This window comes from Belonocnema kinseyi, chromosome 1, assembly GCF_010883055.1.
Source record: "Belonocnema kinseyi isolate 2016_QV_RU_SX_M_011 chromosome 1, B_treatae_v1, whole genome shotgun sequence".
NCBI lineage: Eukaryota > Metazoa > Arthropoda > Insecta > Hymenoptera > Cynipidae > Belonocnema > Belonocnema kinseyi.
The window spans coordinates 17605171-17623155 of record NC_046657.1 but is presented as its reverse complement, the minus strand read 5'-3'; the positions used below and the strand labels follow the sequence as shown (position 1 = coordinate 17623155).

Here is a 17985-nt window from a genome sequence, read left to right as displayed (position 1 = left end):
TGATTAAATCGGCCAGGGATACTGCATGTGAAAATTTTATTATGGGGTTGGATCCGCGAATGATGTTGAGAGTTAGGATGGAGAGACCGAGATCTCTCCAGGGTGCAATTCTAGCAGCCATGTCGGCTAAATTGGAAGTCAAAAATGCAAAAGACGTTTTTAAGAATAGAGAAGCTGAAGAAGGGAATAAAAATCAAGGGGCATTAACCAAAAGAGGAAAGTCGTATATCGGCAATAGATTTAGGCCCTATAGAGGGAATGGGAGGGCGTATGCATTTGAAACTGGAAAAGAAAAAATCAATGTGGAATTAAGTATTTTAATCAGCAAGGGATAAAAGGAAGAGGCAGAGGTGGTGGAGCCACTGGATGATGGAAGAGCAGAGGCGGCCAGCGAAGCCCCCCCTCCCCACTCACAGGTGATCTGCCGCTGATGTGGCCTGTCGCGTAACTTTGTAAGGGTTGTGCTTCGCTTGTCCCTCAAAATTCTATAGTCTGTCGCAAGTGTTCAAAGTCAGGCCATGCAACGAGGGATTGCCCGGATGTCGGTTCACCATCCCTCTCTTTTAGATGTCAACATCCGGGGCATTTTGCACGAGTTTGCACTTTTATAGAAATTTAGCTGAAAGGTGAAAAATTCTGTAAATATTGCAAAGCAAAAGAACACGGCATAGATAGTTTCGAAAAATTGTCCAAAAAAGTAAAACAAAACAAAAAAGCACAGAAAAAATAATAATAAAGTACATATTTATTGCTGAAAGCCCGTACATCGACATTTTCTCTCAGTTTTGGAATCAACAGAATTCTCAAATCTCCTTTATTGACTTTTTGTTGTTTTTCTCAATGACTTGAAAACGTATGTTTTACATTTTGAGACATATAAAATTATTTCCTTTTTATAAGACCATCATTTTACTATAATTAAATAAAAATGTTTACATTGTGATCCATTATGAAAAGGTATTAGTTTTATGTGAAAACTATCGTCGTCTGTATATCGAATAACTTTCGAAAGACTAATCAGATTGGATTGCGCTTTGGCACACAGTTTAAGGGACCGAAAAGAAAGATCGAGTTTGTAACCAGGCATTTTTGATAAAAATTCAAAAAGTTGAAACTTTTTTTAACAATTTACGAGGTAAATTTTTTCAAGACTTGAAAATTCCATTTACGGCTATTTTCAGTGCACAAAAATACAAACAGTTTTCCCAATGCCTTTTTTTTATGAAAATAACTTTACCAGAGTTATAGCATTTTTTAAATTCAGAAAAACAAACGGAAATGAACATTTAAAGTCAAACAGCGCACGATATGAAAAAATTCAAGACCAGGAAAACTTTATTTTTTGAAGTCCCTACAAGATTATTCTAACAATTTTTTTGAAAAATCAAAAATTCTAATTTCGATCGCACAAAGAAATAATCAGAAATCAATAACTTTTTTTCACGGTCAAACCAAGTAAGATACGAAAAAATATGAATCAACGAAAATTATGCTTCTAAAAAAGATCTACACATATGTGATGAATCACTTTTGGATAGAATTAGAAGTTTTTCTCTTATTCGTAAAAAACAACATTGAAAATAAAGAAAATTGAATTTTTTGACAAATGACACAGGCTGCGTAAAAAATTAGGCAAAAGGGGTTAAACCAAAAAATATCTACGAATTTTGTACGCATTTTTTTCTTTATAGGATACGCAGTTTTTGTTTTAGTTGAAAAAAACTTAAAAAATAAAAATTACATTTTTTTGGAGAACTATACAAGGTATGAACAAAATTAAAAGATGAAAGTTGTTCACCCAAAAAGGATCTAGAAATTGGTTATGAATAGTTTTAAGGCAGAATGAGTATATTTTTTCTAATGTTAAAAAATAAGATTATAAATTTAAAAAATACTATAAAAAAAGGCAGGAAAAACATGTATCGTTTTTTCGATCACGCTAGTGCGCATGTCATCTGTTGATTCCCCCATAAGTCAAAGGCTCGATTGATTTCACGAGGCAGCGTCACATTCCCAGGCATTACGTATCTGAACTTCATCCGAGATGACAGTAGATTTCAATCATGAATTTTGTAAAAAATAATAATACAAAGTTCCTCATACCAATGCGTCTTCTCCATAAAGTTTTTTCTTTGTTCTTATTCTACACCTCCAGGTGAGTTTTCGTCAAATATTTGTTTTGTATTGTTAAATAATTGTGTTCAAATTTTGATATTCTATTCCAAGATTCCTCTTACCCGCATCAAAAACAATAAATTTTCCACCTGTGCTCATTAAAATAGTTCAAAAACTGGACTTTTAATTTTTCATTATTGACCCCCTCCCCCGGGCCCAATGTGTTTGTTTTCTGAAAAAATGTCTCTTTTCTTTTCATCAGTCAAAATCAACCAGCGTTCCTTGGGCTTTAGTTAGTACTAGAGGAATTGAATTTTCAGCGACCAATTTTTTTCTAAAAGCTTTTAAATTTGTTGCCAACCCTTAAGCCCTTTCCTTGTGCCCGGAAAATGTCGCTGAAAATAACAAACAGTTTTATATCAAACTCATGCTAAGGACCGTTTTTTTCTGTTTGAAACATTTTTTTTTTAAGTGCAAAATTTCCAAGTATTTTTTATCTAATTTTCAATTGTTTAAACAATTATAATTTTTTTCCTAATTATATTATGTAAAAATTCCATGATATTTTTACGAATATATCAAAACGCCAGGATTTCATCAGTCATATTTTATTAAAGAAAAAACCTTACATTTTATGAAAAAAGTTGAAAACTTACAAAAACTAGTCATTCTAACAATGGATTTTGTAAATTTTTGTTCTTATTTTAATTTTTCTTCAATAGAAAAAAAGTTTAATTCGTAAAATCATATTTTTTATGTTTGAGAAAACAATCTATACCACTCTAGTGTTTTTAATTTTAAGAGTAAGAAAAATAATCTTCAAGTATGGTTATTTGTTCATAAAATACGAAATTTTAGAACAATTATTCTAAAGATTTAATTCGTAGACAAATTATCTTCCAGAAGCTAAAAACAGTACAGTTATAAAAACCTTTTTCCCGAGAGAATAAGATATGATTTATTAAAATTCAATTTAAAATGCATTACAAAAATTATATTTCGAGGTTCCGCCAGCCTCATGAAGTTTAACACATAATTTGTAAAAGAAAAAGCATCATTCAAAAAATTTTATGCAGAATAATCATTACAACGAGATTCAGTTTGAATCTCAACAGTTTTCTTCACAATTAGCCAAAGAAGACTAATAAAATATTACTTTTCAAATATTGCCCCCATAAGTCTGTTTTACATTCCCAAAGAAACTTCTTTTTTTTAAAGTAATCCTAGAAATATGAAGTTTTTTTCTATAATATTCCGAATTTAATTTCATATTTTATCATTTTTATTCCACTTGTCAATTGATGTGCAATGATAATAATGAATGCAATTTAACACATATAATTTCTTAAACAAATTATTATTGTTTATGAACATCTTCTTTAATATGAATGCTAGGCAGTTGCTGTATTTTATAAAGTATTACACTGTTTTCCCATTTTTTAGTTAATAATTTAATTGATAATGCAACTTAATAAAAAATAATCATTTAAACAATTCATTATTATATATAACTGTCTTCTCTTGGAGTAATACTAGACAGTTGGGCTTTTTTCAAATCTTCAGTTTGCTTCGACTGCTTAGTCATAAATAAATAAATAATAAATATTCATAAACAGAAATAGTTTTTTAACTAGTACTGCAGTTTTTGTCACAGTGAATTATTATTTTTCCTAATTTGCCAGTGTTCAAAAAATCTTAATTCCAACAAAAGGTTATCTGACTGACTCTGGTACACCTTTTGTTATGAATTTTATAAACAATTTGAATTACAAACTGCAAAAACATCATAATTCGAGCTAAAAAAGCGCAAAACACCATGTTTAGATATGCATTTTTCATATTGATGATTCTGAATAAAATGTACAAAAACGTCTATTTTCTCGTGGGAAATACATGTTAATATTAAAAATAAAAATTCAAGCACATTTTTCGACCAACCCATTTCCACTCGACTAAATAAACTAAATAAAATAAAATTGAAAGGAAAATGATTCCCATTCAGAATAATTACGTAACTTTTTAATAATTATTTTATTTGTTCATTTAGGTTTAAAATTAAGCCAACCAGTACAATCACAGTAACCAGAATTCATGCATCAGTAGGTGGCACAGCGATTATCCTGATAACTGGTACTGATGGGAATTTATGTAATATCAGGTAAAGATTTCAGTTAGTCACACAGTTAGTTTTCAAGAATAGAAGATTCAGTTTCCACTGTTTAATACGCTTCAATTACGAATTGTTTCTAAGTATAAGTAAAGTAGTTGTTTTTTAATACGAAAATCATGATAGCAGCAATGTCCTCATTTCTTTTCAATAATTATTGAGGTGTGATGTGTTTCATACGAGTGAATGAATAAGTGACACCTCTTCATCTTAAAGGGGTTATATACAGTTAGAAGGCCGAAAAGAAACGAATTTTCCAGAATTTTTTCTGAGAAAACTTTTAAATTTATTGATCTAAAAATGTGTACACATATTACAGTATCTTTTAACTTTATTTTAAAACTTAGTATTAGAAAAATATTTATTTGGAAAGGAGCTACAGCTGATCTCCAGGAGCTCCACTCAAAAAAGACGTTTTGCGGTGACCACTATATCTCTGAACTGGATCATCTGAAATTAAAAAACCAAACAGATTTCGTTAATGTAATGTCAAATCTAGTAATTAATCAAAGGAATAAGCAAAATAAATTTTTTTGACAAAATGGCGGTTTCTAAAACAAAAAATCGATTTTTGACCGAAATTTCGCCCTTAAATTGTTTATAAAAAAAATCTTTACCGGTGAGGAAAAATCTTCGATTAATTACTAAAAAATATATTTAAGAATCTCGTGTTAAAGTTTGAGACTAATCGGTCTAGCCGTTTTCGAGTAATGTTGGTCACCGACGGAACTGATCACGCGGAACTGAGATTTCCTCTTGTTCTTTCAATTTTTTCGCCGAGGTACTGAAACTACTTTCATCCGTATGATAAGAGATTTTCTCATTTCTCTAGAAGACTTCACTTTCACGAAAAAATTACAGAAATAAATATGAACGAACTCACAAGTTTACTGCTTGGTTTAGCTGCTTATACTGACTACCACTCTGAAATATTTTCCAGTTTGGGGAGAGAAAAATAAAAATTTACTTTTCAGGTATAAAAAAACAACAACACTCTGTTGCTTTACGCATCTAAATACATTAGAAGGGAATATTTACAATAGGCGGGTGCATATAAGGGACAGCGTTCCAGGTAAGCGCTGCCACTCCGGTCTTGTACTTTCAAGCACAATAAAACGCCTTTTTCAAATTCGAGTGTAACTTCGAAAATATTCACCGGAACGATATGAAATTTTCTGTGTGTATTCTTAAATATATGTCCATTAAGAAAATAATATACTAAAGAATCGATTTTTTGAAAATTCTAACTGCATATAACCCCTTAAATGACAGTGCTTTTCTACTATCACTGACCGGTTCAATTAGTAGTATGCTAATTAATATCTAAAAGCTAGTATTAACTAGACAGCAAATGATAAATGTGATATATTGTTATTGTTTGATAGACGCATATTCACACGCTTTTCACAGATTTTTATGACCATCAAATTTTCAGACAATCTAAAAAAAACATTAAAATTAACATAAGTAACGTTTTTTTACTCCAAAGACGACTGATTATTTTGAAAGGGTAATGCAAAAAATCAGTTTTTTTTAAACCATTTTTTTAGGGGCAGAAGCAAAGGTGATACATAAATAATACTTGGTGTTCTTATTTAGCATATATTTATTTATATTACCAAATAATTTCATATAAAAGTATTACAAAATAGCGACAATTCAGCAATTCTCCCGACTCATGTTGAATCTGAGGCGCTCTGGGGCGTGCAGTATAACCGGTACCAATTTAAATCTACTTAAAAGAAAAAAATATGTCTTTAATCTACTTAAGTATAGCTAGTGAACATCAGCTTCAATGCGAAAATTATGCTTGGGTTCTAATGTCCATCCCCAAAAATTTCACAATCTGTAGAATAGCAATCAGGCCATCATTAAAAACACAGAAATATATGTTTTTACATTCAAGACTTTTTGACGCTGGTATACAATTTAGGTGCCAAATTCAAAGCTGCAGCATTTAAGCTTTCGTTGCTATTCTTCCTATAACCTCCTAAGCTACGGTTTAGTCATTCTTATTGGCTCGGCTCCTCATAAACTGATTTTGATTTTTTTTAATTTTCTAAAAAAGTGGCGATTTATGATGGAAGTTATCCAACGAATCAACCACTTGTGTCTTCTTCTAATTGTACCAAGATTCTAAGCACGTTTCATACTGTGGATTCGTGTTGCTTGACAATTTATGAAATAAGATCATTTCATAGCATTTTTTTCAGGGCTTATACTTTTTGCTTCTTATTTAGAAGGCCCTTAGCATCTCTTAAGACGATAAAAGATTGATTTTTTTTTTAATTCGACAGTGGCGTTTCAACTAAAAATTCATTTTTCATGATCCTGTCACTGATATACTTTTTGAAGAATTATCTAATTAGTAACTCTCCTTACTCGCGAGGAGAGCGTCTAGATGGCACCAACGGCTTTTTAATAGATTTTTATTTATACTTTATTATATTTTTACGAAGCCTTCATTTGAATTCTGATTTCAATTAAATTTTTCATTGAATAAAGTAATTCATGCAGGGTGTCACTCATCGGTCGCATGACACTTATTGGCGTCTTTATCTTGGCTCACTTTATTCATATAAGCCACGAATAAATGATAGCGATTAATAATATTGACTCGTCGATAAAGTTACATAAGAGACACGTTATCTCACGCTTGTGTTACTGTATGATTAAATAAAATATGTTTAACTGCTGTAACCTAATTAATATTTATCATTGTCGCATGGCTTCTTTCTTCTAAAATTAAGAACATTAGGTAGTTATTATTGGTCATGACTGGTGTAATTTATAAGATAATTAATTGAATAAATTATTTTAGTTAAATTTCACAGCATTTTTGAGATATTTGTATTTAATCCGTAATTTGTAGAATTCTAAGGAAGAAATAAGAACAGAAAAATTAAAATTCCACGAAAAACCTTAAAAGTTCAACGTTCTTCATAGAATTTTGAAGCATTTTTCTTTTTAATTTTCATTAGACTATTTGGAATTCTAAGCAGATCAAAGTTAAATGAAATTTAAGAAATCTTATAGAATTTCATCACTGCTTTTAAGGGGCTTAAAAAAATATACTAAATTTTTTTGGAAATACAAACCAAGGATTTCTTATTTCACTCCCATTATTCTGTTTTATATGGTCGGTTCGAATAAAACCTTATTAGTGAAAAATTGGGTACTGCAGACATTTGGGGATAATAATACATAAAATACTGCTTTCTACTAGTGATAAGATGTTAAAATACATTTTTAAAGAACTTTATAATTTTTTTTAGCAATTTCCCCTTAGAACATAGTTACAAAGTCATGATTTTTCCGAATTTTGAACCTATTTTCAAATTTTCAGTTAAGGCCAGACAATAATCAATTAAATTTAACTGATATAATTGTTTAAATAATTTATTATTATTAACCATAATATTCTCTTAGAAAAATCATATAAAGATGCGGTTTTTCGTAAAATATTAAATTTTTGTTAACTTTTCATTGTGAGCCGGCTGAAAATTGATGAATTAAAAAAACATAATTATTTAAGCAATACATTATTGTGATCTCATATAGTAATACTACATATTTACGGTTCTTTTTTGAACTTCGCTCTTTTCATCCATGTTGCACATGGTAAGGTAATAATTAATTTAGGCTAACAAACACTATTTCGTAAAAAATGTATTGTCATTTATAACTATCTTTTCATAAATAATAAATAAACAACAGAGAGAATATTTTTATAATTATCTTTCTTTTTTGAGAATATATTTTCCTAAAATGAAACATATATTTAAAGTATTGTTTACATTTTTTCTGTCAGGTATGTTTGAAGTGACTTTACTTTGATATACTGAGTGCCTTTTTGATAAAATTAATATCAATATTAATTATTTCTTCCTAAATAAAAAGTCAAAGAAAAACGAAAAATTTTATAAAACCCCGAAACTTAGTAGCATTAAATGGAAAGAAGACAGTTATAAACCATAACACATTGTTTAAACATGTATAGTATGTTTATTATGATGCATTAATGATCAAACCACTAAGTTAAAAGTGTGAACAAATTTCAGGAAAAGTCACAATTGACTAGCACCGAAAAAGAAAAAAATTATAAACAATAATAAGTTCTTTAAACAATAAAGTTCGTTAAATTTAATTAATAACTGTCTTGCCCTGAGTGAAAAGTTGCTAACAACTGCAAAATTTTAGAAAGGATCGCAGCTATATAGCATTACTATAGACGAATAATTATGATATATAATTATAACAGCAATTTCCTAACATTAGTCTAGGAGAATATTATCATAAATAATAATAGTTAATTGTTTAAGCAATCATTTCTGTTAAATAAAATTTCAAATTATTTCGAATTAAACTCACAAATGCTTTTTTTTTCTTGTGGGAAATACATGTCAAACTCAAGGGGGCATGCGAAACTTTGAAATATCACTTTTAAAAAACGTATTTATTTGTTTTTGTGATGGAACAAATTTTAGGACGATGTGAATAAAAATTAGAGAAATAGTATATTGTTCTACAAGTGCGAAAAGTTGACAGTTGCACACGAGCGTGATGTTTGCTGTACGTGCCAGTGGCGAATTGAAAGTAAGTTGTAGGTCAGCTGTAAACAAGTCGAGTACGAGCCGGAAACAACCTGAAGATGAGTTGATGAAAATTACTGTAAATTTAAAAACAGCTGCAACTTTCTACTTTCAGCAGCTGTTGCGCACAATGTTTTGTTAAACAAATGCAGGAATTTTTGTTATTTGAGAAAGAATAAAAACAAATTTTCCGGAAATTAATCGTCATTTTTATAAATTTGTGGTAAAGTCACAAAAAATAACCGAAAAATTCTTCAAAAAAAGAAAACGTTCTAACAGCTTTAGAAGTACAATTACTTATTATTCATAAACAAACGACTTTTTTCGAATAGAATAGTAAATTTAAACATTAACAAAAGTACGAATTGCGAGGAAATGACGCAGCACAACATTTAATACAAAAGATTAACAAATTTGTTGAAAGTTTTAATGGACTTTTCGCTTCCAAATTATTTAAAAATAACTCGATCACTATTTTAACCACTACATTCAATTATTGTTTCTTATCAAAATAAATATATAAGTATATTTTATGTCTCATCTCGAAATTTAGGATTACCCGTCAAATACTTTTCATAAACTTGGTTACTCGTCCCGAATTTTTAGTATGAATAGTATATGCTCTTTTTCAACTCTCTAATTAATTACAGATGACGCAAAATCCCTTAACCATTTTATGCACAGATCATTTTATCCGAGTCGATTTTTGTTATAGTTTCTTGATTTTCAATGAATTGAGTTACAGTTATGAATTTTGACAAATTAAAAAATGTTTAAAGAACGAATTATAATGCACGAGTAATAATGGCAACATTAATATATGATAAATCATTCAATAAAGTAACTTAATTTTAAATTTATATATATATCAGGATGACCTTTATGACCATGATTGTGCCAGCCCTGTCCTACTTCCCGTTTCCACAACGGCGAAATGTGATTAAAATTTCTATTAGCAAAATTTACTCACCAGAGCGCGTTGCGCATTACACGCTCTACAAACGCATTATGATGAACGGGTGATTTTCTCATAAATTTTACGAAGGATTTATTTATTTGTAAATGACTGTTAATGGTGCGATTACGTCATTTGGTGAAATTTATTCACTTAATATTGACCATATTGTCAATTTCAAAATGTAAATTCAATTGTATAAAATACACCTCAATTTATTTAATATTAAGCTAAAAAATAACATACAAAATAAAGAGGTAGAGAATAATAACTAATTTTGAATAATCTTAAAACAGGTATTATAAAGCAGAAGTTAGAGAAAAAATACTTTGGATCAGAATGACTTAGTTCATCATAGTTATTTTATATTTTATACGTTCTTTCAATTTTATCAACAAAGCGTGGTTTTTAAACATTTCTATTTTCGTTAGCTCACGTTAGCTTATCTTTTTTCTTAAAAAATGTCTTAAAAACCAAGTCGTTGGTTTTGGTTAGAAATAAATAGTTTGATATATAGCTAGTATGTAATGAAAACTTGTTTTATTTATCATTTATAAGATATTAAATATTTACAAGTAAAGGAAAATTATTATATGAAATCATGCAAATTCTGTATAAAAATAAAAATTCCGTATTATTAAACGAAATTAATTTAGTTAATTTAGTTAATACGGTGAATTTCTTTTAAATTCAAATTTTTTCTCAAATTCTATTTATTTTGAAATATCTTTTCATCGGCTTGAAGAAAAAAGAAGTCAAGGCAAATTAATACATGGAACTTGAATTCAAATTATTAATCTTAAAAATATATACTATCACATTTTTTACTTAATAATGAATATGATTTGTTATATTTAAAAAACTTTTAATAAAATTTATATCATTAAAGTTATATGCTTTTTTATGCCAAATACAGAAGAAAATTTCTCATTTCATTTGTATGGAGCTAGAAAAATAAAACGGAAATTATTTCTGCTAAGAAACGTACAAGTTTTTTTTCTTTCTTTTGTTCAGTGTATCAAGAAATTCTTACTGAATATACACTGTATACATTTTACGTAATTTCATGTGTTCTTTTTCTATTTTCTAGTCATTGATTTATGGAGCATGTGTATTTTGTGTCCTAAAATCACTTTAAAAACATTAATTCACGTCATATTCCAAAAAAAATTAATTATTTACAATTTTTAAATATTTATCTGTTATTAAAATGCATTTTTAATACATTTTTTCTCATCTGTTGATTGGCGCATTCATCAAAGGCTCGATTGATTTTCGCGAGGTATCGTGCCATCCCCAGGCACTACGTATCTAAGCGTCATTTGAAATAATAGTCGATTTCAATCATAATTCTTGTCAAAAAATATGGTACAAAATTCTAAATACCAATGTTTCATATCCTTGCATTATTCTTCTTCTTCTTTTTTTACATATTCTCTCACTAAAAATCTTGATATTCTACTCCGAGATTTCTCTTACCCACATTAAAAGCAATGCATTTTCTGCCCGTGTTCACTAGAATAGTCCAAAAATTTGACATCCAATTATTAATAATTAAGCCGCCCCCTCGCCAATTTGTTCTTTTTTAAGAAAAAGATAATTCCCATCTTCATAATCAGTTAAATCAACCCATTGCCCCTTGACTTTTAAAATTAACATGTGGTTTCAAGTGGATAAAGCTCCGTTTTCGAAAATATCGAAAAAAACAGTAATTTTTATTCACTTTTTTGAAATCAAAGCTTAGTCACTATTTGAGGAATAATTTTAATATAATAAATTGTAATAACTAGATTTGATAAGAATCAAATTAATCCTTTCTTCGACCGTCAATGAAAATATGAGTACCTTAATGTATGTCTCTTATTTACTTTGTTAATGTTCGTCGTTGTCCAAAAGCACTCTAAGAATTTTCCCGTCAATTAAGATGTAGTTTAAAAAAAAAACCTCTTAAATTTTATGAGGCTTTCCTATTATATGTTTTTCTCTTTTATTTATAAATTTTTATTGTTATGAGTAGGCTTAGGAAAATAAAAAGAACAGGTACTAGTTCAGAAATAATACACATGTTCTGTGTGCAACAATCTTTGGATAGACGAATTATAGCTTTTGTATTAAGCAGTGTACAGATTTACATTGTGACCAATAGAATTAATATCACATAATAAATATTAAAGTACTTACAGAACATTTTATTTGAACAGCATCTCGCAGCCTTGTTCCGTTTACAGTTTCAGAGTGATATTGCATTAGATTATTAAACTCAAAAGGTAGAAACTAAAAAAAACTAAAATACATCGTTACAAAACAAAAGCACCAGTCGACATCAATCACAAATCCATGACCATATAAATTGCGTGATCACGAATTTTTAGTAAGATTGAACGTTCGGGTTGTGAGAGATTCATTGTTGCTAAGGGCCATGACAAAATGTACTGGGCAGCAGACAGCAACTCGTGTGGGGATTTTTTAGACACTTCTTTGTCTTCATTTTCTGAAATACTCAAGGAAGAAGTGTCCTCTTCTTCAGTATTGACTTCAACGTTATCTGCCAATTTTTCAGGGGCAATCACAGACTCGATAATTTGATGATCGTTCAGTTCCCCGAAAGTAGAAACAGTGTCTTCTTCGAGTAACCAATCGTCGACTTCTGTGGGGGAAATATAATTTCCTCCGGGGATACGATCTAACAATCGAACGAGTTCGTTATTTAAATGAGGGACTTCAATCGCGTTGGATGCATTATCTGGCAACAACTTTTTCCACGCATTGCGCAAAGTTCTTTCTTTTAGCGAAATCCAAGCATCCTTGAGAATATTCATACAGGCCAAAACATCCCACGATTTTACGAAATTCATAACAGCGTTGTGAACATCGAACTGGCGAGAATGGACTTTCCGCAAAAACGCTGTCTTGTAATATCTTTTCAACGCAGAAATCAGTCCTTGATCCGTGGGTGGGATGAGACTCATCCTATTGGAAGGCAAATCTACTATTTCACAATTTGTGTCCAAAAGTCACAATTGTTCTGCACAAGGATGAGTAGGGGCGTTATCCAATACTAAGAGAATTGTGTAAAAATTATAAATAGTTGTATATAGAAGTAGTAGTGTATTTCGTAATGCCATACGTAGAAAAGTTAGTATTCTTCGCATATACTTCTATTCTTTTGGCCATTTTTAATTTATCCAAAATGTCTATTTTTTGTTGAATTGTTAAGGATGCCCTTTCTTTTCTGCAAATGAATTATATTGTTCACAAAGAGATTATGAAATGGATTTATCGATTCAAGTAATGAAATAAAATAAATATCTTTGCTTGCGAAACTCAAAATAAAAATGGATGAAAAACGTTCGTGCTTTCTTTAATTGAGAAATGTACACGTCAAATATGAGAAACGTCATAATTATTTTGGTACGTAAAAAGAAAGTCGCTGAATAAATAAAAATAAACAAATATTAAAAAATAGGAAACATTTTAACTAATGTGAGTATACAATAAAAAAACCAGTTAGTTTCTCTACTTCGTATTTATGTATTTCAATTGTATAATCTTTACACCAATCAATAGACAAATTAAATATGATATTTTTGTTCAATTTTAATATTATTTCATGTAAACAATAAACTAATTGATAGAATAAACTTCCAGTCTTATTTAAACAAGTTTTTTCAGTTATATTCAAAAATTGAATGGTATTGGATACATTTAGTTTCAGAAATATAAAACTTTGTAAGACAAAAATTGAATTTGATATGTGTAAGAAAATAAGTATGTGTAGATAATTTATTATTACGCTTTATTTTGTTGTTCACTTCAGTGTTACTGATTTATCGTTGCATTAAGTAAATCATGATAATAATTCAAAGACCATACTTTTATCATAGTTGTGTTATACTATTTTGTTGTAATTATTATTGATGTATTATTTCATAAAATGAATTGTGATATTTAAAAGACAATTTTTTACAATAGATGTGTTATACATTTCTGCTGTTATTATCAAATTCTAATTTATTCATGAAAACTTTTATTTTGAATTCTAAGAAAATAAATTGAATAGATATAATTTTTTAAATAATAGGATTTATTTCTCACAAAATACACTAGACTCATTTCTGATTAAAATCAAGATTAATAAGAGGTATTTAAAATGCACACTGTGCAAGGATCCATCGTAGTCGATGACCTATAACTAAAGCACGTACCAATTTTTTCACCGGAATTCGACCAGTGACTTGCACTGACTTGCACGCTCTCCTCACACGCACGTTTTCGCTTACTCCTCTTGCGCCCGAGAGTCGCTGTAGTGGAAGACTTTCCCCCGCGCGGGAATCACTCGCTATCGTGGAGATCGAAAGTCCCGAGCTCCTCGTCTGCACGGAGATCGAGTGTACATTCTTCTGATGACCGGAGTTTTCTTACCCTCACTCAACCAGAAATTATAAAAAGATAGGCATATGACCTATATTCTATCTGTGTACAGTCACAAGGGTGGGGAGCTTTCCGCCACGACAGGTTGGAAAGGATTAGGGATGCCCCCCCCCCCTCACAAAACGTTGGAAAGGTTAAGGGATGTAACCTACATTAATTCGGTGCCCATTCACAGGAAGAGTGCCATAAGTTCTATTCCAAGAAATTCTATACTTTGTGCGAACAGTTTCCTACCTTTCTCGAAAACTTTTTTTTCGGAGATATTTGAAATATATAAAAAGTGAATTTTGAGTAGATTTATAACTTTTTCTGAAGTTTTTTCAAAATTTTTATTATATTTTATTTTTATTTTATTTAGCGAGAAAACGCGAAAAAAACATTATTTCAATGGGTTTTTCATGGTTTTCACTATGAAAATCGGATTTGCACCAAATTTTAGTATAATTCTCGTGATCAGTGGCGTTAACATCCATAGGTATAGGAGTTTCAAATTATCAGAGGTATGCGCTTTTCGAAAGAACATTTCCCATCCTTTACTAACAGCCCCCCCCCCTCACCCCCCGAGCCTAGAGAATATACGTTTTAATAGATAATAGTATGAGCGCGTCCGCATGAAAGAGCTGGAATGGCTGGTCCTAGCTTAGGAGATCTTGACGTTTTTCTAATTGAGAAACGTAATCTCTAAATCTGAATCCGTGAGACTTCACTGATTCTCAGTACAATTTTACTGATTGAAAGAGCTATAAATGGGTCACTGACAATCAGTAAAAGGTTGATGATTGTTTCAGTGAAATAACCACTTTTGAGGGTTGAAAGCACTGCATCATGACAATTTAGCAATCATAATAAAATAATATTTTAGTACATTAAATCAAAGAATCAAAAAGCGAAAACCAAAAATCTATAAATCTGATCAAATATTAAAAAAGGGGAATAGTTCAGATGCTTTTTACTTAAAACCAACCTCACATATTACTTTAATTTCAAGATTGGACTGTCATATACAAACCTGTTAAGTGAGTACTTATTATACGAGTAAGATTATATTTATTCGGTCGTTGTTTTAGCAGACATACAGCCCACAAATTAAAAAATTTATTTCACTAATAAATTCTTCTTGGTACTTAAGTAAAAGAGTAACACCAGCACTTAACTTAAAAATTTAGAGGTCATGCTTCACATGATTCACTCTGGTGTTACTGAATTATTTAGTGAATAAGTCAGTAGGAACCAAATTACTTTTTGGTTCAAAATAACATACGGAGCACAGATATTGACCGATAGGGACGAAGCAAAATTTAAAAAACAGCTAATAAAATTCAAAGAAAGTTGTTGATTCTGATTTTTTGTTAAATTTCTCCAGTTTTTTATAAGTAAATAAATATGACGAAAAAATGTCAACCTATTCTATTTGTCGTTCCCGGTGCTCGTCACAGGGTCCAGAATATTGCCATTTTTGAATTCAACTATCTTAATTTTTTGTTAACCTTCTACTCTGCATACTTCTTGATAAGTTTATTTACATTCGTTCCTTATTATTTGTTTTAACTCGCCCTTTGTAATTTGATATAAAAGTTAAATAAATAATTGATGTGTTCGTTTTGATTTTCGCTTAAATGTAAATTCTATTCTTGTATGAATTCATATTATAATAATATTGTACCTAGACATTATAAGTTCAGCACGAATGAAAAAATATTCATGCTCACTTATCTGAAATATTAAGTATAATAATAATTTATAATACTTATCATTTCATTTCAAGTGAAAACATTATTATGGACTGAATTAAAATGTTAATAGTTGTATTGTATTTAGTTGCATTGATTTATTTATACTCCTTTATTTATACTTACTCCTTATTTTTACAGGTTTCATTTCTTTTCTTAAATTTCTTACAGCCAAACCATAATGACAAAGCAGAAGAACATATATATCAATCCGCTCAGCCACCATTATTTTATCACTCCCTTCCCTTTTACCATTTGTCCTTTTCTCTCACACCCCTTTTCACTCACCACATTTCCCTTTACTTTTTACTCTTCCTTTCTGTCCTTTGCTTTTTCCCTCTCCCTCTCTTAGTTCTTCATTTTTCTTCTTTGCCTCCTCCCTCCGTGCTGATCACAACCATGCATCCCGCTTCTTTGCCCCAGCTCCAGATTTTCCCTTCCACCTTCACTTCCAGTTTTTTTGTCATTACTTTGACACCAGCTCGCGCCAACCGCACCCTATCTTTCTAATTCAATCCTGCACGAACCTCTCTCTTTCCGCTGTGTCGTATTTCAACCGTAGCAAAACATTTCAAGTTCCCACTTCCTCTTGTTAGTTCCGCCCTGTTCTCTGATGTCTCCAACCTTAACGTTCTTCCTCCACCAATCCTTCATGACTTTCCAATCTTGGAGACCTTTTGAGTTCAGGCTGCCAATGTCCCTGCCACGCTCGTCACGTCACTTTCTTCTGCCCTCACGCCCAGCACTCTTATATCTCTACTCCTCCATACTCTTTCTTCTTTCTCCGTTTTGCACTCTGCCTGACTTAGTTTTCCTGGCTGCTCTCTCGATGTCACCTCATTCTCGCCTTCCTGACGTACTACGTCGCAACCTTTTGACCTTCTCACCTCCTTATTCTTCTCCCTATGTTGCGCCTAATTTTTCTGCGTTCTGCGCCTTGATCCCCGATTCAGTTTTTTAATTTTTTGTTTATGCTTTCCAAGATAACTTCCAGCTCTGTCCTCTCCTTCTTTCCACATTTGCCCTCGCTCTTTTCATATCCTATTCGAATATTATTTTCCTTGATAACTTGCCCAGTTCCTCCCTTATCTTCTCTCTGTTATTTCTTTTTCCACACTCTTCTTTAAACCTTTTGCCGCTTCCGCTCATCATTACTTTTTCTTCCTTCAAACATTATCACCACATTTCGCTTCTACAATGACAAACAGACTGGCTACAGCACCCTGTCTCACATCATTCCAGCCGTTTAATCGTCACCACTTGATTCGAGCGCACAACTTCTTTCTTTTCCTCTTTCAGGTGTCTCCACAGTCTCCAATCCTTCTCTACTGATCTCCAACAGGCGTCTCTATCTTAGTGTCATTTCGGTTTGGTAGATCTACATAACCTGACATTTCACCACGTGCTCTATTTCATGTCCACTTTTTTCCTTTTCTACCTTCTTCTTTTTACCACCTTCACAGTCACTAGTTTACATCTTTCCACTTTTGGTTTAGAATCACTCCTTTTCCACTCCCGTCAATCAAAATGTTAATAACTTTACTTGCTCAAGAATAAAAATAATTTAGAAATGATTTTTGTATTGATCAATTATTTATTCGACTTAATTATTTTTGTTTGGATACATTTTTCAAACCTTTTATTTTTCAGATTAAAAATTTTAAAGCTCATAATTTTTTTTACTTTCTTATATGAAAAGTGCTTTTTTTAATTGTTTAAAATTATCCCAACAGAACGATGCCGAACATATTTTACTTTCAGCTGCAAGTGTGCTTACTGCGATAAGAAAATTGATACCGGTACTATGTTACCAATTGTAGTAAATATTGTTCTGAATTTCGTCTCGAGTAAGAAGAGTCAAATATCAATTTTCAAGATATCTGTTTCATTTACAAATAATAAAGGAGTTGTTTAAAAATAATTCTAATGTTCATTTGATATTTTTTCAAAGCTAGTAAGTCGAAGCAAAACTAAGGATTTCAGAAAAAGACTGCA

At 30.7% G+C, this 17985-nt stretch overlaps 1 protein-coding gene across 1 annotated transcript in view; it reads left to right on the top strand.

Annotated features, from left to right (window-relative positions):
- Positions 1–2009: 2009 nt before the first annotated feature.
- LOC117168517 overlaps positions 2010–17985 on the top strand; it is an 18871-nt gene continuing 2895 nt past the window's right edge. Inside the window, exons 1-2 of the mRNA XM_033354253.1 lie at positions 2010–2155; positions 4163–4273. Of these exons, the coding sequence (XP_033210144.1) occupies positions 2064–2155; positions 4163–4273 (203 nt within the window). The 5' untranslated portion in view covers positions 2010–2063. The remainder of the gene's footprint in view (positions 2156–4162; positions 4274–17985) is intronic.